Source organism: Cavia porcellus, unplaced genomic scaffold, assembly GCF_034190915.1.
Source record: "Cavia porcellus strain 051 isolate PalLab524CR breed Dunkin Hartley unplaced genomic scaffold, mCavPor4.1 scaffold_11, whole genome shotgun sequence".
Classification (NCBI taxonomy): Eukaryota; Metazoa; Chordata; class Mammalia; order Rodentia; family Caviidae; genus Cavia; species Cavia porcellus.
In genome coordinates, this window is record NW_026947494.1 from 83,712,736 (window position 1) to 83,739,354 (window position 26,619).

Consider the following 26,619-nt stretch of genomic DNA (forward strand, 5'->3'; position numbering starts at 1 on the left):
TAAGTTTCTGCTTTGTTATCAACAGAGATACAGGCATCTTGATGCTGACACCTGTGGCAAGCAGAGTCCCCACCATGAGAGGGTAAAGGAGCATGAAAGCGTGGCATGGGATGCTGAGAGCCAAACAGATGGGGCACGCTGTGTGGTGGGCAGAGGACAGGGGCTTGGAGGATGGTCCCCGCTCCCCTTGCTTTTTGCATACTTGTCACCTAGCCAAGAGCCAGATTTCTTTTTGCTAACAGTGTTGGCCCATGCAAGCAGATTGACCGTAGAACACTCATCTGCCCAGGATTCAGACAGGATGCTAAGCCTAAGTGGTTGTTTGCATAAAGTGTCTTAATGACTTCCCATTTCTGTGTACCTGTCCAATTGCAAGACCGTACTATCACCACCCTCAAACAGGTATTAGTGATAGAGCACCATGGACTATTAGGGAGCACTTACGTAAGCAGATAGTGTTTGCAGTCGTGGGTCTCGAAATAGGAATACTAAGAGGGCCAACACTTAGTAGGGAGAGGACTTTTCTAGTGTAAAGGTGAGGACGACATGGGAGTGCATAACAAAAAGCTTTTGCTTGTCATTTCCGAAAAATCTAAGGGGATAAATCACAACTGGCCATCATATAATGTAATCAGTAGCAGAGATCTGTTAAAGAAGCCTGCTTAGTCTATGAAATTCTGCCCTTGAATATCTCCAAATGGAGATGGCTTTGCATCTAGAGTGGATCATCTATAGTTGTATGCTCACAGAAGCTCTTTTTATGATTTGTAGACAGTTACACCAAACACTAGGTCAGGTTGCTTCTCAGCTCCTGTAGGAAACTAATCCTAGCACTGTCTTCCTGTGCCCTCACCAGCTATCAGCAGGTGTGTGCTGCCACACTGCGTGCTGGGCTAGGGGGAGGAGGCAGGCCAAGGTGCAGGGTACTGGCCTGCCCAGCATCTCAGCATGGCCAGCTCTCTTTGCTCACTCCTGTTGGGGCTGCTTTCTCTCTCGAGCATGATGTGTGCCTTGGCCCCTTTCCTTCCTTTCCAGACTATACTGTATTTCTTTAGGCATTTTCATTGAGCAGGACAATGCCCTACAGTTCTAAAAATGCATTTTTAATGAAGTCCCAATGATGCATAATAAAACACTTAAAAGAAGATGGGAGGAATATTTTAAGTAAAAGGAGAATCAGGTAGTAGGAGAAGCAATTTGAAGTCTTGAGATACATCATTGAGGGGAATAGGTGGGGTTCGGAGCTCAGGAATCAACCAAGTGACTGGTTTCTGAATTCCTTGCTACCGGGCCTCAGCACAGGGCCCCTCCACAGCTCCCTAACTTGCATGCTACTGGCCTGCTTTCTTCTCAGCTCTGACAGTCCCACCATCAAAGGAAGTACTCAGTCCTCTCAACTCCTGTTAGTGGGTGGTGCTCTTCCACAGCAACCATCCCCAGGGACTGGGTACAAGTCTGGGGTAAAAGCTTGGAGGTACCAGGTACCTGCTATTTCACACTGTCACCCCAGTAGTGTGTAGTGACTATTGGCTAAAGTAGGGGGTGCAGTGAATCTGCTTGGAACCAGAAGAGCGGAGGGCATCTCATTACTCCATCCTTCATACCTTATAAATAGTTTACAGTGAGCCTGGTGGGAAGCTAGGCAGTTATTGTTCACCAGAGCTTGTAGCCACCTTGATCTCTAGACACCAAAGTACCCAGCTGCATGGGCTACCATTAAGGAAGATCCCAGCCCACATTTGCTACCTGAGCTATATGCAGTCCATAGTGCGGGAGCTTTAAGATTTGCCTCCTAATGCTTAGGGATGAGTCAGCTCCTCAGAACGCAGAGCTTCTCAGGCAGTAGGGATGGCCAGAGGAGGTGCTGCAATGCTTGGCGGCATGTGGAAAGAGAGTGTTCAGTCCTGGCTCTGCTGTCTCTCTTGCCTGCTGTGTGGGCTGAAGGAGCCATGGTCTGATGGCAGGACCTCTATGCCCAGGACAAATTCCAGCTCAGGCCAGGATAGGGGGTTTCCTGCAGAGCACAGGGAGCACACGTGTTCACAGTGCCTGCTTCTGCCAGCACCATTACCTGGCTGGCACTATTTCACCTGGCTGGCACCAGTACCCACTTGGGTGGGGGGTGAGAGTACCAAGTGGAGAGAGCGGGGCTTTCATGGGTAGATCACAGCTCCTCAACTTGTGTTCCAGAATGAGCGTCAGTGTAAGCCATGGAGAATGTCAGCAAGGGCAAAAGAGAAACCTTGAGTTGCATGGGTCACTTATGCTTCTGGGGCCTGGAACTGTTTGCTTACCACTTAAGGTCTAGAGAAGAAGGGTCTAAAACTGCCAGATTCCTTAAGTGCAGGGTGTGACTTTCAAGTTAACATATCCTTTGACCTTTTTTCTCCATCTTATATTTTGTAGCCAGAGCCTGAACCTCCTCGTCGATTTTTTGTTGACCAGTGGGAGCTTTCTGTTAGTCTCCGTTCCTCCAATCGCCCTGCCTCTCCCTCCTCAGACTCCCTCCGACAGGTAGCATGGCCTGGGACTTGGCAAAGCCACGTTCCTGCTGCAGCCTCTGCTCACTCCATCTTCACGCCTGTCATCTGGTGGTCTTAACCTTGGCCTGTCTCTGTAGGGAGCTAATGGCGTGCAGGCTTCGGTAGGAGAGAGGGAAGGTTGCTGCAGCAGACACCTAACTTAACAGGCTGCTGGCTGTAACTGGATCATGTTCGGAATGTCAAAGTTGGCCTACTTTGATTGTGTGTTGACTGACTCCAGTAACAATAAGCATTTTTTAGCTGTCAGCTTTTTTACTTCACAGGTCTTCCTGATCATACGTGTTACACAGTATGAACCATATGTAGCCAAATGCCTTCAGTGAAGTAGTGAATGTGTAGTCTTTGGGGGGCTTCTTGATTCGTAGTCATGTGAGTAATGAACCTACAGTTTTCCCCAGTGGCTCTGGTCCAGCCACAGAAGAGTTTTTAGAGAGATCAAAGGGTCTTCCTGCCCTTGTGTGCGTCCTAAGCAGTATGTGCGCACAGGAGTATATGTAAATGTGTGTTGTGTGGCGGTAAAAGTCTGGGGGTTGCTACCCTTTGACTATTTTTTAATAGTGGGGAGGAGAAAACTATCTGCATTTCATGACAGAAATAGAATTTGATCTTCACCTCTGGCAGGGCAAGGGCTCATGCCTGTCAGCGTTACCACATCGCTGGGAACTGAATGTGGCAAATGCCTTTGCACGCGGCAGCCCAGGCTGTAATACTGAAGATGATGGTTTCTGGTTGGGGTGCACAGCAAGAGCCTCGGGCTGCACAGTCTCCTAGCCTCACGCGTGATGTCTGGTCCACACTCTCACTTGTCTGCTGCAGAATGAAAGAGACGTGATTTTCTGCGCCCTCGGTATCAGCTATTAAGTGATGTGCTTCGCTCTGCCTGGTGTCTCCACAGGCCCCAACCTAAAGGTTTAGCATCTTAGGAGCCACTTGTTTTCCTCAGCCACTGATGGATATGATCTGTTAGTTAATGGGCAAGTTGCACCAATCCTTATTTTTAAACTGGAAAATGTAATCAATTCCTTAGTTCTAACTAACCCTTGAACTAAGCCAAGCACGAATTGTTTTCTTGTTTTTGCCTCTGTTGTTCCCAGATTTGCATAGAGTCATCTCACCTGCCCTTAGAGTACTTCTCTTTGTCCATATCCTGCCTCAATATGCCCTTGCTCAGGCCAGTGCCACTCTTACGTATCTGGACCCATAGCCACACTACTTTCTCAGGGCCCATGCCCATCTCCAAGATAACTGCTCCTGATTGTGGGTCAGAATTAGCTGTGGCCCCCCTGTTCCGTGGCATGACATGTATGGTACACACATGTATCATGGCCAGCTCCACTAGGAAGTTGGCCTAGATGTGGAGTCTCTAAGGGACTGCCACCAAACCTTTGACACCACCCCAGGACATGCTGCAAAGCTGGCACCCTGATGCCAGTCTCAATGTGAATCAGAAGGTTCACTGTGCAAACTTGGCAGTGTTCTTCTGCTGCTGCTTCTATATTGCCAGGAAGAGAATTGAATTGGTTGGATCTTTTTTTCCCTTTCTTTTACCTTTTTTCAACCTATAAAACTAATTTCTCTTGGACTAGAAACATTCTGACTTTCTGGATCTGAGTTACTGTCTACAGGGCTGTAGCCTGTGGTTGAGATACTCCACCCAGCCTAGAAGGGTCTGGCTTTAGACCCTGGATGTATCTCAGGGGTCTCACTGTGCTTTTCTCAAACCCCATTAAATATCAGCAGGGAAAATGGGCAGAGAGGAAGCTCCCAGCAGAGCTGGCCGGTGGCCTTACATAGTACAGGCACCGTAGTCAAAAAAAATTGGAACTCAGTGTGGTACACAAGTAGAGTCAGCCTTTGCAACTCTGAGCTCAGTTTCTTTGTAAATGAGAGAACCTGCCAGAGACCCTCCCTCATTCCTTGAAATAGGATAATCTGGGCCTGTTGGAGTTGTTCCTCTTGAATTGTCTGTATAATTTGAGTCACCGGAATATAGGCCCTTCTCACTCTCTTCTGTATCCCTCCTGCAGATCTTACCTCCCCATACATCCTAGAACTGTATATTCTAAAAGATATGGAAGACTCAGTTCTCCCCTGTGGAAAGCCATCTGTCCACAGCTGCAGCTTCCTCCTGTGCTGACCCCAGGGGGACACTAGGGCAGTGTTTTGCTCACCACCCATTTCCCTGCTTGTGGGCACTGTGTTGGCATGGTTTGCTGCTACACTGGTTTCCTTTTTACATCTTTCAGAGATTTTTTTTTCCTTCTTAATTTGTTTATTTTGCCTTTTCATTCCCCTTCATTCTGGTCTGTCTGTACTCTCCGACCCATAGAAGTATATAAAGATGTACACTGGCGGAGTGAGCTCATTGGCTGAGCAGATAGCCAATCAGCTGCAAAGGAAAGAGCAGCCCAAAACCCTTCTAGACAAGAAGGAACTGGTAAGAGCTATCCCAAGGGCACTGTCGCTAGCCATGACACTGCGGTGGTCAAGCAGACTCTTGCTTGTTCTAAGGAGCTTAGTAACATGTGTGGCCGCTTGTGTTGCCATGTGGTAATTATTCTTTTTTTGAGTTGTTTGAATTTTGATAACTGACTGCTAGAACTGTATTAGAAGTTTAGAATGTTATGCGGAAAAGCATTGAATTTTACTAAAAGTGATCACTAGTGTGCATGAAACGCATTTATATATCTATGATTACTGAGTATGAGTATATGTGTGATACCCTCCAAACAGAGTTTTGTCAGAGTAATTTGCTTTGATTGTTATGAAATTCTGCACATTCGGATTCTTTATCAGAACAAGTCTTGGTTGTTATCAACAACCATTCAGACTCCACCTTAGAGGAGCTGTGTGAAACAGCTACTGCGGGAGTTCCATGACCCAGTGGGAGAGCTGAAGGCAGGGTGAATGTAGCCGGCTCATACTTGCTGCAAATAAAAGCGTGTAGCTCTGGGAGGGCGTTCCAGGAAGCCCTTGCCCTGACACCTCACCGCTCTCCCCCACAGGGCTCCATGAAGAAGGAGTTCCCGCAGAACCTAGGGGGCAGCGACACCTGCTATTTCTGCCAGAAGCGGGTGTACGTGATGGAGAGGCTGAGTGCCGAGGGCAAGTTCTTCCACCGGAGCTGCTTCAAGTGCGAGTACTGTGCCACCACCCTGCGCCTCTCGGCGTACGCCTACGACATCGAGGACGGTGAGTCTGTGGGCCGAGGCTGCATTCCCTGTGCGACTTTTTGGTGTGCCTCTGCTGACGCCTCTCACCCATGTCCCTCCACTCTTTGAGTCCGGACTGCATCAGAGAGTTACTCAGTGAGGGTGGCGTGTGTCATCTGAGTCATTTCCCTTACCTGCACTCACTTGCTTTTTACCTCCTGGGGGATCCTGAGATGAAAAGGACACTGTAAGGACAAAGTCCTGTTGACTTATGGAGGTAGAGTCGCAGATCCATAGGAGTCCCAGTTGCTGCCTGAGGTTGATGACAGTAAACTGAAACTAGATTCCAGGCTCTGACTTCTCAGACTGTTACCTCTTTTGCAGGGGGGCAAAGTGGGCTCTGTTCTTTTCTTTATTATTATTAGACTTGCCTCTTGAAGCTGATTGAAATATGCCTGGTGTTGCCGCCTCCCTCTGATGCCAGCATCCTTGTCTTAGGAATAGAGACCAGTGCCTGATTCACTAGATCTGATTTACTGTGGTGTGCAAGGCCTGGCCTTTTATGGCATTTGCTGTTGAGTTGAGTTGTTTGGTTTTAATAGTGGGAAGACCTTGGTAGAGTACAGGGCAGAGAGGTGTGCAAACAAATCACAGGACCTGAAGGAGGTGGCCTGGCTCTGTGCCATCTGAAGACCTTAAGGTTAGTAGAAATAGGTGACCTAAGGCAGGAATGACTCAGTTCCACTCCCATAAGATGCGGAAGGAACCGCATTGCGAAGCAGTTTCACTGGTTCCAAAGAAACAGAAGAGACCTTAATGAAGAGGAGAGAGAGTGAATTTTATGGAAGTGACATTATCCATTACATTGATGGGTGATTTTTGTTTGGAGTGAGAAAATTACAAGATGATGTGATACAAGAGCAGGACCCCATGGAATCTGGAGCCATTCCAGTCTTGCTATAGTGAAGAAATGACAGCTGTGTCAGAAGAAGTAAGAAGAGAACCTAGAATGGGGAACTGAGAAAGACTGATTCTTACCATCGTTGCCCATGGTGCTCTTGCATTAGTAAAGAATATTACCCCCAGGGGCTGGGGATTTAGCTCAAAGCATAAGCGCCTGCCTTGAAAGCAGGCAGTCGTGGGTTCAATCCCTGGTACGGGTAAAAACGAAAAAGCCAAAAAAAAAAAAAAAAAAAAAATTACCCCCCGGGGGAAGATTAGGACAATTTAGGTAAGGAAAGTAAATCCTAAGGAATCAAATTTTCTGTTGAGGGCTGCGGATATGGCTCAATGGTAAAGGAATTGCCTAGCATGCACAAGGCCCTAGGTTCAATCCTCAACACTGTAAAAAACAAATTTTTTGTTGTATTTTTCCTACTGCTCCCTGGGTAACATCTTTGACTCCAAGGATGAGGGTTGCAGATGAAGCTCACTCAATCTCTCTATCTTTAATGCTTAGATTATTTTAGTTAACCTTTTATCTTAGGATCTGCCTGGGGGGGAAAAAATCCCTCAGGCCCAACCAGTTGGTCAATAGGTAACTTTACCTGTGGATGCGTACTAATCTTTGCTGCATTTTCCTGGAGCTATAGATCAAATACTTGTGTTAGTCAGCCTTATATTACTATAACAAAATATCTGGGAAAATGGACTTATAAAAAGAAAAGCCGGTTACACATGTAATCACACATATAATCTCATGGGCAGTCCTCCTACTACCCCTCAGGGTCTCACTGTGTAGTTCAGACTGTCCTTGAACTCACTGTGGAACCAAGGTTGGCTTCAAACTCACAACAACCCTCCTGCGTCAGCCTCCTGAGTACTGGGATTACAGGAATCTACCACCACACCTACCAAACCTGGGCAATTTAGTGAATTGGAAAGAGCCTGTCTTAAAATAAAAAAGGCTGAGCATTTAGTGAAAAGATGGCACTGGGTTCGATCCCCTCAACCGCCAAGAGAAAAAATGGCTTATTTGGACTGACAATATTGGAGGTTTTAGTGCATAATTAGTCGACACTGTTGCTTTGGACCTGTGATGAAGCAGCGGATCATAGCAGGAGTCTTAATGGAGAAAACTTACCTCATTGCCTCAAAGCCAAAAAGGAAAAGCAGGGACTGAGACTGGCTCACAGTCCTGAGACCTAAACGCATCCTTAGGCCCGATTGTACAGGCTCACTGCTGCAGTACACCCTAAAAATCAAGCCTATGTTAACCCATGGTCCTTAGGGGGCGTTCCCAGTCCACACCACAGCGCATTCCGATGAGAATAAGGCCCGGCCTCGGGAAACAAAGCAGTGTGAGAGAGTGCGATTAGGGCCTTGCAGTGCACAGTGAACCTTCATAGAAACTCAGACAGGAAACTGACAGTGCTCAAGATGAGTTGGGAATACAGGACATGGTGGTGCAGGCCTGTAATCCTGGTACTTCGCGGGAGGCTGATGCAGGAGGGTTGCTGTGAGTTTGAGGCCAGCCTAAACTATATGGTGAGATCCTGTGTCAGAAAAGAAGAGCAGTTTGATTGCCTTCGGCAAGTCTCAGAGAGGAGTAGGAACCAGCTCCTAGAGAGGGCTTTTTAGGCAAGAAGCCAGACTACAGGCCCTGAAGGCAGTGGCCGTAAGGTGGGCGTGGAACGAGGCCAGACTACCAAGCGTGTTATTCTAGACCTTGCAGCCAGCCCAGCAGCCGGCCTAAACCAGCTCCCCAAAATACTCTTGAGTTTTCATTCAAGCTTAGCCCCTCCAGAGAAGTCACCTCCTCTGTTAGAGGGCACATGGACTCGAAAAGAATGGAATTTTAGGAGCACCAAAGTTTAACCCTGTTGTTCAGCCAAGCTATCAAGGACCTCAGAAGTCTAAATGAAATGCCTCAGATAAGAAAAAAAAAAGAGGCAGAGAAATCTTTGAAACTCAGAGACAAAGAAACATGACAGATGTTGAGAGCCCTTGGGCACACAGCATGTCATTTTATACTCCCAACAGTTCCCAAGGGAACTGTTTTTATTACTGTAATTTTTAAAAGTTTGGAGAATTTCTGAGTTGCTTGTTCAAGTCTACGCAGCTAATAAGGGCTGGTTTGTATTGTTTTTTTTCTTCAGCCAGATTTTATTGGTACATTTTTAGATATACATACTGATCACATTCATCATAGAGAAATTTGCTCTATACATGATACAACCTGATTCTTTTTTTGCCCATTCCCCTACTACCCTTCAACCACTCCTCTCCTCTCCATTTACAAAATGGTTTGTATTCAGTGACCTGAGATGCACTGCCGGTCAGAGACTCCAGGTTTATTTCCAACAACCTCTGAGGTGACTCCAGGCCCTTTGCAGCTCCACAGTGATACACTGAGATCCTGGGCCTCCTTGTCACTGGCCAGTCTTCCTGCCTGCTCTTTCTAAAGCTGCAGCCTTTGCCAGAACCATGCTGTCCATCTCTCACCAAGCTCTGGCTCAGTGTCATTGCTGCTCACTCTGAAGATGAGGGCTCTGAGTTAGACAGTGTCTCGAATTTTTCCCTGCCATCTCTTTTTTTGTACCTGAAATTAAAGTCAGGACTCTGCATTTGCCACTCAGGTGCTGTGTCACTGAACTATATCCTGGCCTCTTTCCTGTCATCTTGAGGAGAAGAAATAAGACTTCCTGCTGGAGGAATCTGTAGCTTCCCAGGAGTGACAAGCTGGTGCCACCTAGGCCAGCTGCTGTGTCTTCTGCCTGCACCACTGACCTGTAGTCTGTTTCCACAGAGCAGTTGGAGAGATCTTACACAGATGCCCGTCACCCTGCTTCCTGCCCCACTGCCCCCAGCAGTACCCATGGAATTCACAGCCTTGCCCTGGGAGAGTGTCCCATGGCTACCCAAGCTCTCTGCTGCCTTCTGCCCTCCGCTCACTACTGTCCCCTTCCACTCTGATCTCTTTTCCGCTCCATAAGCATGACACAGCCGCTGCTGCCATGGGATCTTGCACTGGGGGCCCTCTCCTCTCTGCAGCACATTTCCATCTTTATAGGGTGGCCCCCCGGCCTCCCTATGTGCACAGACTCCCGGCTCAGGACCTTCCCAGACCTCCAGTGTGATGTGGCAGCACAGTCTCGGTCACACTGCTTTTTTCAATCCTCCACGTAACACTCACTGTCATCAGATGTTTAGTCACACACGGACTGCTCTCTCTGGAGAACTCTGTCCCAATGGGAGGGCTCTCTGCAGTTAGGTCATACCTGTCACGTAAGCGCCCTCGATGCGGGGCTGAGTGGACAGATGAAAGGCCCCTCTGCCTTGTCTGCCTCACACTCATCTGTTTGCTCCAATTCCTTTTGCAGTCACTCCCTGTTGCTTAACTTAGACCCTCTGCAGTTGGTCACATACCCGAGTCACCCATAAATTGTAGTTAATTTATAGTAACTGTCTTTACTGATTGAGAAGCTAGCTGTAGCAGCTCCACAGTTCAGCCCTGTCCCTGAGACTGATGACCAGGGTTCCCTGTGGGCAGGCTGCTCACCCCTTCTGTCTCTCAGCCAGGAAGTGTAGCTACTTCCTTGGGTTGTGTGAAAGTTAAATGAGTTGGTAGATGCAAAACAGGTAACACAGTGTCTGTGATGTGGCACAAGCCCACATCAAATAAAAATCAAATGTTTATCTGAAAAGACAAAACTGTCATTAGGTCGAGTTTGGGGAAGAGTGGGAGGAGCCTCGTGCTAGGGGCACTTACAACTACAGGGTCTATGGATTCCAGCTTGTGGGGTTGTATTGTTTATTTCTGTAATCCCAGCTGCTGAGTGGGTGCCTAGCTTTTGAACTGAGCTTCACTTTCAGTATATGAGGTCCTTATATCATGTTGTAGCTTCCCAGGAAAACGGTTTTCTAAGGCATTGCCTCTGGTTAGACTTAGGAGACTTCAGAAGTTAAGTTCTGAAACTGAACCCTCTTTTTGTTAATAATTTAGGGTGTCAGAGCAGAATTCCTTGAAGATGGTACTCGAGTTCAGTTGAGTTATATCTGAAACTGTAGGTTTCTGCTATTATAGGAAAATAAATTAATGCAAGAAAAAACAGAGGGAAGAAATGAGATGAATGTAGTCTCACATGCTGTAATATATAAGACTCTTGGTTACAAGTAAAGAGAACCCACAGTAGACTGACATTTAAGTCTTTGATATGTGTCTTCCTTGCAGGTACCAGTCATGAAGACAGCTTCTCTTTCCCCCTCACCATCCACGGCAGCCCCTCCGAATGGCTGTGGTTGGCAAACTTTAGTCCCAGGCCGATTCCTAGAGTTGGTATCCCAGGCTGGCATGGAGGACAGGGGTTTCTGATTGACAGCCTGGTGGCAGAGAATGTCAGGCATGGGCGATAGGCACAGGCCCACCACCACATCAAGGAAGGAGGAAGGGTATTTCCTGCAGTAGGAGATAAAGCAGACCTTAAAGTAAGTGCAGCCTCCAACTAATAGCACATTTGATCTTGATAGTCAAAATTGACAAGAGTAAAGTGGCTTGTCATGAATGGTAAAGGAAATTGAGAGGAGCTAAAACTAAGAGGCTCGCCTTCCCCAGTAGGCAGTGAGATGGTGTCCCTGGGTGTCGGGAATTCCCAGCAGCAGAGTTTCCAAGTCCTGGTTAAAGCAGAGTGTTTCCGTGTAAGGCGTGGTGGGTCATGCCTGTGATCCCAGCACTCGGGAGCCTGAGGCAGGAGGATCATTGCGAGTGCGAGACCAGCCTGGGCTATAAGTGAGCTCAAGGTCAGCCTGAACTGCACAGCGAGACCCTGACTTAAAAAAAAAAAAGGCAGTGTTTCCAAGTCCTGGTTAAGTGCAAAGGGCTGGTGAAAATTCTGCATACACTGTGGTGTGATTATTACTTGCAATCCTTGAAGTTCCATAAAAGGTTCATTCAGCATCAATGGGAAAAAACAGATAAAAGAGAAAAAACAAGTCAGCTACTTTGAAAAAAGAAAATCTAGGCTCAGATCACTAGGGAAAAGGGAAAAGAAAGAGTGCCAACTTCCCTTTCTTTTAACTTACGCATCTTCTTACTTAACTGTGACATTAGAAAAGCTTTTTTGATGAAGGACCATTTCCTACAAAATCAGAGGTTCAAAAAGAATGATTCGTGTTCCACCCGTGTGTGTGTGTGTGTGTGTGTGTGTGTGTGTGTGTGTGTGTGTCTTTGTCTTTTTGAGAAGGGTTTTGCTCTGCAGTTCAGGCTGGCCTTGAACTCACTCTGTAGCCCAGGCTGGCCTCTAACTTGTGGTGATCTTTCTGACTCAGCCTCCCCAGTGCTGGGATCATAGGCATGCTCCACGGTGCCCAGCCCCAACACTATCTGTAATAGGGCCTGCCGTTTATTGTTCAGAAGCCTTACCTCTAAGTGAGAGTAAACAATCAGAAGAAAATAGCTCTGAGTTAATCCTAACAAGCATGACATTGGACAAGCTAAGATCAGTGTTTCTCAAGCCTTTTTGACCACACCCTCAGTGGGAAATTATTTCATTAGGACATAGAATTACTTTATGTCATAGCACACTCTGGGGTTATCAGTCCACTGCAGGGTTTTTGTTTTGTAACGCTGGTCTGACCACTCGAGGGCTGGAACCTGCTGTGGGCGCACCCGGCTAACAGGTGGTGGAGAAGGCAGGAGTCTTAGGGAGCAGCACAAGTGACTCCGGCAGAGTTGAGGCTCAGTGCCCCCACCCCCAGGCCCTGCAGCCTTCTGGCCTCCACCCACTTGTATTCCTTCCTGCTTTCCCCTGCATCGCTACTCCCAGCTCTCATGTGACCACATCTTTGTTCTCCACACACTGCCACTTTGTTTGCTGGCCCTGACATGCACGCCTCACATCTTTGCCCCGGGCACTGATTGGATAGTGGCTCAATGGCCTTCACATACTCAGAGGGAAAGGGGACTCCCCACCCCCCACTTTCAGGGCGAGGAGGTCTGGAATCAGAGTTTGGAGGGGGAGACCGGCCTCCCTGACAGGAAGGGCCTGGTGAAGGCTGGTGTGGTAGTGAGGAACTGCCTGTGGCTGGAGGAGGTAGACAGCAGTGTGCTGAGACAGCGAGTCAGGTTCAGAATAAAGAATCTTACTCACCCTTTTCCCCCTGTTCTTGCTTCTGTAGGTAAATTCTACTGTAAACCACACTACTGTTACCGGCTCTCTGGCTACGCACAAAGGAAGAGGCCAGCAGTGGCTCCTCTGTCTGGAAAGGTATGGCCGTCCACACTGGTATGGTTGCAGGTCAGGGCTGGCCCAGCAGTGTGAGGCCCTTCTGTCCTAGCAGGGCCTGAGATGCCATTTCGGTCTGTCTGGGGAGGGAACTTGTTTTCCAAGCACAGATGTAGCCTGGCTTCCTTAACCACCTGGGCGACTGGGGGATTATGCTGATCCCCCTTTCTGCTCAGTTTAGGAGGAAGGTGCTGCCTCTGTAAACAAGCCTTTTTCTTAGAGGAGGGTAATCTGCTGCTGGGTCTTTTTTCTTATGGTTAGAGCTGTCCTCAAGAGTGGCTGTGCAGGAACAGAGACAGGAGTCCCTTTCATTTCTGCAGCACACTTCAGGCAGCCATAGGCACTTAGGAGACACAGACAGCTCCACCAACTGTCCAGAAGGAGCTTGCCATGCAAGCCTGTGTGCTACCTCTGCCGGGCTTCAGTTCCTTCATCCTGCAAGTTACTTTTCTCAGACCTTTCTTTGTTACTTTTGTTTTGCAATAAGAATGGCTTCTCTGATCCTGCTTGTTAGAGTGACCTGAATAATCCCTTTGCTGCAGGGACAGTGCCTTGTCAGGTTCTGTGGGCAGCACACAGGCTGCGGGCAAAGGTGTACCATCAGCCTCCTGTGCTGGGCTCCATAGCTGCAGATTTCATCAGCAGTTATGTCCAGAGTTGATTCGAGGATATAGAGGATATACCTGGGTTTTGTGCAAATGCAGTGCTGTTTTATATAAAAGACTCAAGGGTCAGGGATGTAGCTCAGTGGTGCATCACCTGCGCCTGCCTAGCAAATGCAAGGACCTCAGTTCAATTCCTGGTACCAAAAAAGAAGGCTGGAGCACCCACAGATTATGTTACCCACAGGGATCCTGGGACCAATCCCACAGATAGAGGGCCACCTCTACACTTGGGGGATCTAGATTTTGACTTCTAGTGACTTCCATGGGATGTGTGTCCCTGTTCCTTTAAAGAAAGACTTACTTTACAAGGAATGCAGCCCTGAGTGACAGGGACAGACTAGCCAGTTAGATTGAGGGCTCAGTCAGTCACCATTCTGTTTTGGAACTTTCCTAGGAAGCCAAAGGACCCCTGCAGGATGGCCCTGCTGCAGACGCAAACGGACGGGCCAGCACCGTTGCCAACTCAGCCGAGAGAACTTCAGGTAGCCTCACTTCCTTGTTTGACTGGGTGGTGCGTCACTCTCTCGGCCTCTGTGACAAGGCTAAGGGGATGAGCCAGCACCTTCAAAGCAACATTTCATCAATTGGGCATCAAGTGGTTCAGAACCCTTTGGACTCCTTTTTCATGTGCCAGCTGCTTGCATTCGGGGTTCCTTTTCTCTATGGCCTGTCGGAGGTGCTGGTGCAGATCGGGGGGGAGTTTCACTGGCAGACTGTAAGCCAGTAAGGGGGCCTTTGGGTAAGCGGGGTCACCAGAGTGCAGAAAACGTGTACCAGGGTGTGGTCACTGTAGCCCGTTCCCACCTCCCGCAGACTTGCTGGGTGCCTGGTGTAGACCTGTTAGTTAGACAGGAATGCGGAGAAACTGGGCACTGACCCAGATGAGAGCGCAGAGGAATCAGGCTTCCTCATGGGTCTGGTTCAGGATTTTTATGGCAGAGCATAAGAGTTGTGTTCAGCAGAATTGGACATGTTTGCATCCCATTCCCTAGCCAGGCGTCTGGATGAGTAAGGACGTGCTCTGTCCTGACCTCTTTGGGGCATTTATGTTTCCAGTGAGGGTCAAGCTCTGTCCCAGGGTCATTTCCACTTCCTATGGCACCGTCACACCTTCAGAACACGCAAGGCAGGCCAGGGATGGTGCAGGAGCCTCAAGCCTCTAGAGAACGGTGTTTACATTGGCCCCCTGTAAACACGCCTCTGAAGTGAGTCCACAGTTGTGCAGACCCCTGGGTCCAGAGTGTAGCCCCAGGTACCCACAGCTCAGGGTTGCCATGCAGCTGAGAGGAAGTTTGTGAGGCCACGTTTGTGTTCGTCTCACGTTTCCTCTTGTCCATAGCAAGCATACCTCACACAGCCATTTCTAAACACATGTAAAATTATCAACCAATACTAGAATCCATGGAGAAGAAGTTGGTAGTAGAATTTTCATGATGGAAAAGGGAAGAATTACTCTCTCGGGCTTCACACAAATGGTCCCCAGAATCACTTCTTTTCTTATGCTAAGGAAATCGAGGCATAGGGTGCTGACTCTGGGAGGGGAGACCAAAATCATTTGGTGTCAATCCTAGGGGCAGTGCCCTGGAGCCTGAAATCTGGCCAAGCAGGATCAGCTCAGCTTCTGCTCCTACGTGTATATCCCCATTCCCAGGGTTCCTTGAGTACCCTGAAAGTGGGACCCATAGTTGACAGCCATGCTTACGCCACGAGGGACTAGCTCAGTCAGCAGGCCCTTCATGATGTTTCTCAGGAGGTGCTGACCACGCTCTGCAGTTGACGTTCTCACAGCAAGATTGGGGGCATCTCTGTTGGAGAAAATTGTAGGGATCTAGGTACAGCTTTAGCTTCTCACTGTGGAGCGTGTGTTTGATCGGCTGAGAACACGACCCTATCGGTCCAGGCCTCCCTGCAGCACAGATGGGTTTTCTAAGGAATCTGACTACTCAGTCAAACAACACAAAGAAATGAAACTTTATGAGTAAGATACACAGAATATTGTTTTAAAAGAGATCAATGCAGTGAAATTCAATTCTTTTCTGGTCTTGCTCACTTTCCCGTCAGGTTCAGATTGCCTTTCTGATTCTGATTGAAAGGCGTAATGAACTTGAGGTTTTGGGGAGTTCTGAAGGATTTGGGGTTCAATAGAAATAAAGAAAAATGTTCCACAAAGCTGAGAAAGAAGATGAGGTGGGCAGTGTGACTGCAGAGTCAAAACAAGAAAGAGCCAGTATCCTGAGGACTCTTTAGTCCTTGTAGTACTTGATTATGCACTAGAGCGCCCCTTGCCTGTTATAGCTCCAGCAGCTCACCAAGTGTTGTCCCGAAGGAACCCCAGGCTGAACCCTTAAGGTGAGCCAGGCAGGCCCTTTCCCCCAGTGCACGGTGCCCTCTAGACATCAGGAAGTTCTGACAGCTCAGGGATGCCAGGGTTCTTTGTTGCTCAGAAGACACAGGCTTTTGGAAGTTGCAGCTCAGAGCCCTGGCACGTCCTCTGGGAACTGACCCATGCAAGCTTCTGCAGGAAAGCGACAATGTGGTGGTGTGTAGTTGTCATGACATACATTTCTTTTTTCACTTTATAGAGATTTCTTTTTTTAAAAAATCCCAGACCAAAGTATTTGTTAACTAGAATTTCTTTTGGAAAGTCTTCAGAGAACCTCAAGTGCATGAGGACTTCAGACTATGTGACAGGGAGCAGACGTTAGCCCAGACCCCTGTCTGTCTCCTCCACTGCACCCTAGACTCGAAAGGCTGGGGATGAGTGAAACTGTCATGTGTGACTGAACTGTTCTCCCTAGCACCAAGTCGCCATGCTTCTGCTCTGTGGCTCCTCTTACGGCATCTCTAATTTCCCTTACGTTCTTTCTGCTTGTACCAAAATGACTGTTGTTGGTCAAAAAATACAAACCACCACCCCAACCAAAACCGCTATAACCCACAAGTTTAAAAAACCTACTGCAGGCCTGGTTTAAAGTGTTGTCTTTTTCTGGTAACCTAATATGTAACTGCTGCCTAATCTTGTGGGCTGGGGACATTGTTTACAGTATTTTTGTTTATAATGTGCTTTTAATAGCGAAATCGTCGTTTCTGTTCTCAAGCTTGTAAATGCTGTGTCCTGAGTTCCACACACCCACTGTGGGTCAGTGGACCTGGCACAGATTCCCTTACCCTGGCCTCATAGTTTGTGCCCTGACTTGAGTGGATGGCAGCTGGCAGAGAAAACACCCACATGGGATTCCTTTCCCTGTGGACACGAGGCCTTCACTTGCAGGTGTTCGTTTCTTGTCTACGGGAATTCCCTTTTTATCTCCTGTGTAAACAACAAAAATTGAAGTGGAAGGACTAGGGGTGTGCTATAGAAAGGGAACAGAGCTTTTCTCAGAGTTTGTCAGCCAGGAATCTTCGACCATCTGCATGCTGGCACAGAGCACATGAACTGTCATCTTGTAGGAAAGGTGGCCTAGGTCAAGAAGCTGCCAAATCGCAAGTGGCAGTACCTGGTCTCTGTCCCCAGACACCCCTTGTGTGTAAGCATTGGCTTCCATAGTTTGATCCTGAACTGGCAACTGGAAAACACGGGTATTGCCCACACAGGCCAGAAGTCAGCCAAGCAGTGCAGGAATTTCCTTCAGCCCTGGGGTTCTTACCTAACAGAGGGAAGTTAGGAAATCTCACTGCCTCCCAAGTTCTCTTCCCTCTTAGGCGTTTCTGGAAAACAAAGCAGAAAGAATTCTGCAATCTAGCCTACCTCCCTCCCCAAACCCTATCACAGAGTCACAGGGGAGTCGATGGTAATGTGTAAATGTTATATATGTGTATATAGGGCTCACTTCACTGATAAAGGTATTTATTTATACAGTATACCCTAAGTAATAATAAAAAAGCTGTTTCTAAAATCTCATTCCATCCTTTTGGACATGGAAAGAGCTTTGATGCTGAGAACTTGCCTTTGAGCTGGCTCAGGGTTTTGAGGAACCTCAGCAGCCCAGTAACAGCACACAGGATGGGGTAGAGACGTTTGGGGAGTGGGTGTCCCAGAGCAGTACAGTCCTGCAAGGTCCAATAATTGGTTCAAGAGCAAAGTGGAAAGGCAGGAGTTTGCTGCTGGCAGGGTCACCAGAGAACCAGATCCCCGCCTTCCCTCGAGTTTGTTCTTGGACTCCTGTGTTGCACCTGCCAGGTACTTGCAGCTGTCTGCTGTCACGTGCTGTTTGCTGTCTTTGGGTGCTCCCTACAGGACGGTACATTCTTAGGCCTTCCCAGAAAGGAATATCCTCACTTAGGGTAGGGGCAGGAAAAGGCAGCCACCAGATTCCGTGGCAACAGTACAAAGAAGCCAGAGCAATGGAGGATTAGCTGTGCCAAAAATCATATTACCTGTCCACTCTAACCTTCCCTAAAGCCTTTGTTTTTGCCCTTGTTTTTAACCTGTGCTGTTGTGAGTTTTTGGTGTGTTTCTTTGTGAGTTTTTATTTAATTGTGTAACTTTGTTTTTGCTGTCGCTGTGAAACCAAGGTGTTGTGCTTTTTAAATTTTTCTTTTGACAAATGTTACATTCTTATTTAAGAGAATAAATTCCAAACAATCTTCAGGTTTCTGAGTTTTTCTTTTCCTTCCCTTTTTCCTGACTGGAGGGTGGGGAAGGGGGAAGTGCAAGCAGACCCTGGGCATGGGCTCAGAAGCTGCAGTGCCTCAGGACTCTGGCATCGGCCATAGGGTCAGGAAGAGAGGGAGAGGGCTGCGACGCCCAGGGGGACTGAGCTGTCTGTGTCTACTGTACGCATTCCCACCATGCAAGGGCCCTCTCTGTTTAGGGCTTTGGCACAGTGCAAGATGTTCCGCTTTGCGGCAGCTGCAAATAAACGAGTAAGAAAGGTGCAGCCACGCCTGCGTGTCCCCTGCTCAGTCAGCCTGAGAGACTGCGCAGAGTGGGAGGAGAGAGCTTCCACGCAGCCTGCACCTGCATGAGGACGTAGAGCCAGGTGAGCGCCTCTGTCTCTGCCGCAGCAGGCCCCCGAAGGGAACTGAGAACAGTCAGGTCTGCCCCCACCTCCGCCCCTGCCGCAGTGCCTCTGGACAGTCACACTGCTCTTCCTCCCCGCTGGTGTCTCCCTTTGCAGTCTAAGCTGGGAATGGGCAGTGAGTGAGGGTACCTGGTTCTGTTTGGCCACTCCCAGGCCTACAGGGATAACCCCGTACACTGAAGCCCTGGCTTCCCAGCACCGCACTTACAGACTCACAGGTGTACTGTGTGAGTCGCTTTGCCAGAACTCATTGGTAATTCGGAGACTTAATAGATTAAGAAACAGACTGCCCCTTCTCTCACACGCTGCTATGATCTTAGGACTGGCGGTTTCTGCTGCATCAGCATGCCAACTGCAGCTGGTAAGGCCCAGCTTCAGAGCCAAATTGGGCCAAAACAGGACATCTTGGGGCAGAGCACTTAGCACTGAGCCTGCCCCACTGGGCTCTGGGAAGTTTGGGTTTTCTGGGATTGAATCAGCCTCACTGGCCTGGGAATTTGGGAGCATCAGGCTTCCCCATAGAGTGAAGCCTCAAAGTCCTGGGACAGCTCTGGCATCTTAGATAACCATGCTCCCTGCCAAGGAGGGTCTGGCCACCATGCCACTCACTGCTTCATTTTAAGAAACATGCTGGCGAGAACTCATCTAGCAGAGTTTGAGTGGTCTCTCTTGGTGCTCATTTCTGCCCCACCTCTGTGTCTGTAGTTTTGCTTCCCTTTCTCTGAAGTAGCCAATGTCCAGGTTACCTGCAAACAGGGAGACCAGGCCTGGTGGCACATGCCTATAATCCATGCTGCTTGAAAAGCTGAGTCAGGAGGATGGCGAGTTCAAGGCCACCAGCAGCAACTTAGCAAGACTCTATCTCAAAATAAAAAAGTAAAAGGACAGGATATTCCTCAGGGGTAGAGCCCCTTGGGTTTGATTCCCCAGACCATAAAAATAAAGAGAATGAATTGGGATTGAGGAATTAGTCAACAACAACTAGCCAGGCACGGTAACCATCCTGTATCCTAGCACTCAGAAGACTGAGGCAGAAGGATTACTGTGAGTTCAAGATCAACCTGGACTGTATAGTGAGCTCAAGGCCAGCCTATGTTACAAAGACCTTGTCTCCAAAACAAAAAGTGAATTAACAACAACTAATAAATGAGCCAAGAGTCAGTGACAAGGGTGGCTGCATACACATGAGATTTTCAAACTCAGCCTTTTCTCCCGTTACTTTCATATTTCCCAGTCATAGAGGGGAGGAGGACCATCATCATCATGACAGTGTGTGGAAACACGTGACACTGATGTGACTCTGTGCCACCCCTCCGGGAGATGCCAGAAAATTCCCTGTGGGACTCAGTTCCTTTCTGAAACTTCTTAAAATCTATTCTCTCTTTTGCTCGCAAATCTCCTGGCAGTTTCCCTAATTAAGGCGGCTTTCTAGGAGGCAATGCTTTGTTTTTCCTATGCAGGCATGGAAAAACAAACAATGCAAATGGGCCGATTTCTATTTCCACACTGAAATACAGGGTAGGATGATGCTATTCAGGGCCCAGGGCCCACAGGTGTCCCTGCTGATGTACAAATGAAAGAAATACACCCAGGTGAGACGCCTTCTCTCAGACATAATTGCCAGGGAGAAATTGCAGAAGAATCCTTTTTGAGTTCTGTCCCTTCCACCGAGTTCTAAAACCTCATTGAGATAACAAAACTTGTCCTTACCTGCACCTCACACTCAGCCAAGCACTCAGCAAGTGCCAACAAGCAGATGGATCACAGTACTCCAGTCTAGGCCGGCTCACGGGACCACGGTATGGCTCTCTCGCTGCCCAGGGTGCTCGATGTCTTGGCTGCTGCCTCTTTACAGTTGCTTCTTGTCTCCTCCCAGAGAAGGAGGCTGGCACATGAGTACCTTCCACATGCCTGGGGAGGGAGGCGGCCTCCTGGCTACAGGCCTTTCCTTCAATTACTTCCGGGTTCTGCCAGCCTGGGCACACCATCACCCTTTTACTTCCTGTGGGCCAGCTTCCACCTGGCTTTGCCCAAGCAGTTCATAAATGTTTTCTGAATGTATATGAGTCACTGCCAAATCCAACCTTAAGTCATGCTGCTAAACACAGCCTTGCTATTGACAGCCTTTTCCTCCCCGTAACAAGCTTATCACAGATGCACCCTGACTATGCTCCAGACACGAAGAGAGCTTGTACCCCTCACAGAGGTCATTTATTGGTATAAAAGATAAGTTTGGGGAAACTCTTCAGCAAAAAGGGAATGCACGGCCCCACATTAGTTTTGCTGTAGACTATTGGGACCACGCGAGCTTTATTACTTAAAGCACCTTTACAGGTGGAGCCAGAATTTCTGTTGGCCTCTTGTGTTTCCTTTACTTCTGCTTTCTTCTGTACTTACTCATCTTATTGTGATTGTGTCTTAATTGAGTGAAACGGCCTTCAATTGACTTGTTAGATTTCCTATTGGGTGATGCCATTAAATACCAAATTACTGCCACTGTGTCACTAAGACCTCTCGGAAGTATAGCCTGATGTCTCCTAGGTCCTGGCCTGGGATTGTTGGTCTGTAGTGATTATTTTTACATCAAGTGTTTGTGTCAGTGGAAGAATTCACCGCTTTCATTCACAGCTTTTATTCCCAGGGCTGCACCTTCTCTGAGATTCTGAAGCAGCCACCTGCCATCTTTGGACTGTCCTGTACCTTTTGTCTTAATGCCACTATGCTTCAGTCAGTGCCCATTGCCTGAGAATGGAGAACCTAGCTAAATGGGCAGGGCCCCTGGGTTCTTCCTGTGACAGTTACTGCTTAACATTAAAATATTTAAAAGATTAAAATAACTACAAGATTACCACCACCAGGCAGGGCCTAGGAAACCAGAACTCAGCTTTAGTGGGTCTTGGTTTTCCTCAACAAACACGGCAAAACCCAACTCTCTTTGGTCACCTCAAATAAAATCAAGCCCAAGTCTGTTTTATTAAGCTTAAGTCTAAAACGGTCTTTCCTCTTTTCTTCCAGGTACCCTGATTATTCTCTGGGATGTGGTGTAACTGCTTAGAAATCTGTTGGCTTCCCCTCTTCTTCTTTGCCATATCATTTTATTATACTTTTGTATATGTGTGCGTGTGTGTTAGGAGGGAATCCAAGGCCCTGTGCCTACTAAGTAAGCTTTGGACCTCTGAGCTATACTCCCTATCCCTGGAAAGTTGTATCTAAATTTGAGTCATTTTATTTCAGTTTATACTTAAAATGATGAACTTTTAAGTCTCTGGGTTGGATGTACATATCATTTCAAACTAGCATATTTGCTGGACGGAATTTACTTGGGCCCCAAATGCTTTCAGGAAGCATGCTGGGCACCTGCAGATGTAAACCTCACCCTCCTCTTGGAAAGGGTTATCTCTGTTGGGCTGTCAGAGCTCAAGGGCTGGATCTTTTGGGAAAATGGAAGAACGCGTTGAAGAAGCAAAGAGAAAAGGAGGTGTGTTTTTCATGTGTTCACAAGTTAGTTTTCTTCCTAGGAGGGGGAGGAGGGCCTACCAGAATGCTGCGGGGCTGGTCCATCTATTAGCAGGCTTCTGGCCTCCACCCAGCGAAATGTGAGTGAACAGGAACAATTGATCAGATCCACCTGTTGGTCTCTTAATTTTCACTTTGACCTCACACAAAAGACAAAACCTGGACAGGGAAGTGGCAACATATGCAGGTCACCTTGAATGGCATTGTGGGGAATATGTCATAGATGTTAGATGGTCCGATGCCCAGGTGTCTTACGCAGTTCCTTGTGTATGTGGGCTTGGTGAACGGCTCTGGAACTAGTCCGTCCCTCACGGTCTTAACATCTCTGCTCAGCATGACAGTTCTGAGTTGAACCTTCGAATTTTATCCTTCCATTAGAGTGATTGATGTTGTCAATGACAAGGAGGATCCTCGAGCTCACTGCTTGGTGTTCTTGGTACACACAGTCCAGTCAAGCCACAGTCAGAGAATTTAATGGATTGGTTGGTCTGTTTCATAAGAGAACAGAAAGTTTGGTGCAACTTCTAAACCAGGTCTCTTACCTGCACTGCCAAGATGTGTTCATCCCTTTGTGATGACCACAGCCTCAGAAAACTAAGCTGGATCTAAATGAATAAGCATCATGCCAAGCATGGTGATACACAGCTGTAATCCCAGCACTCAGGAGCTCGGATAGGATCGCCCACAAGTTTGAGGCCAGCCAGCACCACATAGTGAGACTTTGTCTCAAACAAACAAACTAGCATCAATCTTGAAAACAGAGCTTAAATTGAGCTTCATTTCTGCCACTGTTCTTGCTGTCTTTGGTCTTAACCTTTCTGAACCTCAGTTTCCCCATCTAAAGAATTATTAAAGTGGGCGGGAAGCTGGGCTAGTTGGTGCACACCTGTAATCCCAACCTGCAGGAATACTGAGGGAGGAGGGTCACCATGAGTTCAAGACCATCCTGGGCTGCATATTCATAGTTCAAGGCCAGCATGAACTATACAGTGAGGCTCTATGTCAAAAAAACATAAGTAAAATGGGGGAAATCCTACTTACTCTTCTGTGCAGAGCAAGTATGTTAAAATATATGAAACTGGTTATTTAAAAGCATTTCAGGACCAACAAACAGGATTATTGTTGATTGAGATTCCAGAAAATGGTAGAGAAATTGGATTGAGTGGATTAGGATTGCTTTTCTTGGCTAATAGTCTCTCTTTCAAGCCTGTGCATTTTGTAGGGTTGGGAAGGATGGGTCAGTTATGGAAGACTGGGCTCTAGTCTATCAGAGGAGGCCAGGGGGAGGTGACATGTTGCTTGCCAGCTCTTTAGGAGCATTGTTAAGTCTGCAAGCACTTGGCTAAATTTGGCATTGCTTTTCCTTCAGCCTGCATGAATGGGATGTGAAGTCACTACAGTCCCATGACACCCTGGGAGTGCTTCACTATAGTAACAAACACATAAACGACCCAAGGTAGGGTTTGTGTCAAGCTAAATTTTCAACTCCTAACCTGAAAGCCAATTAGTTCTCCCTTAGGTGTGCTAGTGAGACATCATCTTAGGGCTGTGAGTGTGGTGGCTTGATTCCTGGCTCCATCCCCCAAAACTTGGCTTTATCTGTTGGTGCATTTGCAGGAGAGGTGGTCTGACGACATCTTTTGGAATCAGTGCATGGACAGTGCTTTATGGAGTCCAGTGGCTGCCCATCTGCTGCTCATTCTGCTGTGTCTTTCATGGCAGAGGATACACCCAACCCCGTGATTACACTCTTACCCGTTGGCCTGTGTTTTCAGTGTCTGTCTTCTCACCTAGAGCGTCTCAGTGTTTAGAGGCTATCAATTCTTTTCCAGGCCAGTCTCAGAGACCTTCTCACAGCTAAAAGCAGAAATATAGCTGATAGGCATGAGTATCAGGTGATAATTTTGGGCACTGCTGAAGACAATTTTAGTTTCTCTCTAGCCAGTTGAAGGAGTGCTGATTATGAGAGTTTGTATCTTTAAAAGGGACAAGAAAAGCTTTGGAACCTGTTTCAAGAGCCTTTCATCAGGATGTGGGTTTGTTTCCATTGATCACGAGATATTGAACATCTTTTCAGGGATCACAGGCTGAGCCATCTTGGGCTGTCCCACTGGCCACAGTGGGCTGCTGTAAAGCTGGCTTTGGACACAGTCTGGACTGGCAGTGCCATAGGCCAGTGATGCTGAACCTTTTAGAGCTTTCAATAATGACAGCCAGCAGGCTGTGGCACACATGCTATAGGTTCACCACTACTGCCACAGGGCCTCTGCTTCAAAGATGAGACTGGAACTTACACCCAGAATCTTGGCCAGGGGTGTATATGGCTCAGTACTGGAGCACTTGCCTGGCATGTGTGAGCCTCCTGGGTTCCATTCCCAGCACCATAAAAATAAAAATCAACTTAGCATCTTTAGGAAAGTATATCAAGCTGGGCATAGTGGCTCATGCCTATAATCCCAGTACTCAGGAGGCTGAGGCAGAAGGATTGATTCGAGTTTGAGACCAGCCTGGGCTACAGAGTGAGCTCAAGGCCAGCCCGAACTGCAGAGCGAGACCCTGTCTCAAAAAGATAAAAAAAAGCCAGGTGTGGTGGCTTGTACCTGTAATCCCAGCACTCAGGAGGCTGAGGTAGGAGGATTGCTGGGAGTTCCAGACCAGCCTGGGCTACACAGTGAGCTCAAGGCCAGCCTGAACTGCATAGTGAGACCCTGTCTCAGATAGACAAAACAGCGAAAGTACATCAGCTCGTTGTGACTATGGTCCTTCCCTGTGCTTCCCTCTCTCTCCTTACTGCTGCCCATTTTCTAATATGAAGGGCACTCTTTGGAACTCAATTGCTGTCCACTGCAAAGTGCTTATTTTAGGATGTCAGTTCATTTGAGGACCTTAATACTGAGTCTCATGTGCCATTGGCATATTGTCATAATTTCTCTTTCCTGGATACTAACCAGATTGGTGGTACCATGGTAGACTTGCCCCTTTCATGGGCCTGTTATTTCCATTTTTCCCTGGAGCCAGTACAACAGTACCATGCTAGCTACACAAGTGATGTAATGGTCTTTAAGTTTCTGTGTTACAAGGAAACAGGCTAGAATGTGCTAAACTAATTTCTTAAAATTATGATGGAGTAGGCTAGTTTAGACATACGGTTAGAATTTTCATTCTGATCATTTATTCCAGACATTCGCGAATGATTATCCTGATACTGAACTAGGCACCAAGAATACAGTGATGACCAGAGTCCTTTGCTCCTGAGCAGAGCCTTTGTCTTGAGGTCTGTAGAGACTTGTAAACAGGAGGAGAGAGATGCTGTGATAAAGGTGCAGATAGGAGCCCTTTGACACTGCTAAGTAGAGCCATTCACAGCCCTGAGTAACAAGAGACAGAGTGGGAGAGACGGATAGTCTTGGCCTGCCCTCTTAAGTCTTCTCTCCTCTCTACCTGCCCTTAGGGTTTCAGAGATCTTGACAGATGACTCTTGTTTAGCTGTGGAGAGCCTCTTGGTTTGGGAGGCCTGTATATGAGCAAGTGAGTTGAAACCATCCAGCCCCATTGCACAAGGCACCCTTTCTGAAATCTCACATCAGCCACATAAAAGTGGGCAGCCAGGTAAAGGAGGCAGAGTCCCACCCAGACCACAGCCTCCTGGGGTCTCAGAGGGAACAACCCAATCCCGGTGTTTTAGACAGGCCTTCTATCCCAGCACCAGAGAATCAGCCACTCTGTCTTGCGACCTAGTTCTTTGGTAAGGATCAAGTTGAGTTTTATCCTGAAGTATTACAACACAGGGAAAATATATTTTAAGAAGATAATACACTAAGATTTTTTAAAATAGGGTATAAACCTTTTTAAAAACGCCTTTGCATTGGCTAAAGATAGCAGTGCCTGTCAGAATTTCCATTTACCAGAAGAACACCTTGGGGAGATACTGTAATAAGAGGGGAAAAAAATCCCATATTTAGAAAACTAACTGAAAAACGAAGTCCAATGAGATCATGCAGCTTGCGAGCCAGGCTGAGTGTGAGAGCGTGTGGTCCGGGTGCTGCTCGCGCTGCCCGTAGTGTTCTTGAGAGGCAGGATGAGGGCCTGCGGTGCTGCCATTCCAGCCTGGGTGATTTTTTCTGGTACAGTGCTCCCTGAACTACCCACGCTGCGTTTTCCTCCTCCTTGGCCTCTTGGTCTTAACTCAGCATTCTCCAACTTTTTAGTAATTACATAGCTTCAAAGCAACTAAGCTTCTCCTTCACTCACTGAACCTACTTTTCTAAGTATCCCACATAAAAGTGAGCCCAAACGAAGACTGTTTGATATATAAAGAGCAATTCAAAAGTAAGTCTGTTACGAGGCCAGGGGTTTAGCTCAGCAACTCAAGCATATTTCCCTGGTAAGCACAAGGTCCTCGTGAATTCAATCCCCAGTACTACAAGTCTATCATGGGCTGGAATGTAGCTCAACAGCAGGGGTTCCTTCCCGCCCCACTTGAGCCTTTGGACGTG

The 26,619-nt window shown here is 47.6% G+C and overlaps 1 protein-coding gene and 1 long non-coding RNA gene across 24 annotated transcripts in view; one reads left to right on the plus strand and one right to left on the minus strand.

The window, feature by feature from the left end:
• Mical3 (microtubule associated monooxygenase, calponin and LIM domain containing 3) overlaps positions 1-26,619 on the plus strand; it is a 184,691-nt gene that overhangs the window by 104,904 nt on the left and 53,168 nt on the right. For 16 of the 23 annotated variants that reach the window (XR_001202076.3, XM_063258632.1, XM_063258627.1 and 13 more), the window contains exons 19-24: positions 26-82; positions 2,407-2,514; positions 4,873-4,980; positions 5,549-5,735; positions 12,812-12,900; positions 13,978-14,065. Coding sequence is in view for 22 of the 23 variants with exons in the window: in XM_063258632.1 (XP_063114702.1) it covers positions 26-82; positions 2,407-2,514; positions 4,873-4,980; positions 5,549-5,735; positions 12,812-12,900; positions 13,978-14,065 (637 nt within the window). In the remaining variant the exon portion in view is untranslated. The remainder of the gene's footprint in view (positions 1-25; positions 83-2,406; positions 2,515-4,872; positions 4,981-5,548; positions 5,736-12,811; positions 12,901-13,977; positions 14,066-26,619) is intronic. The other 7 variants (XM_063258638.1, XM_063258640.1, XM_063258641.1 and 4 more) reach the window with 2 other exon arrangements.
• On the minus strand, positions 10,762-20,550 carry LOC134478170 (uncharacterized). Its single transcript, XR_010050659.1, has 2 exons — positions 20,318-20,550; positions 10,762-11,093 (listed from the first exon to the last, which is right to left on the minus strand). It is a non-coding gene; the product is annotated as an uncharacterized LOC134478170 (long non-coding RNA).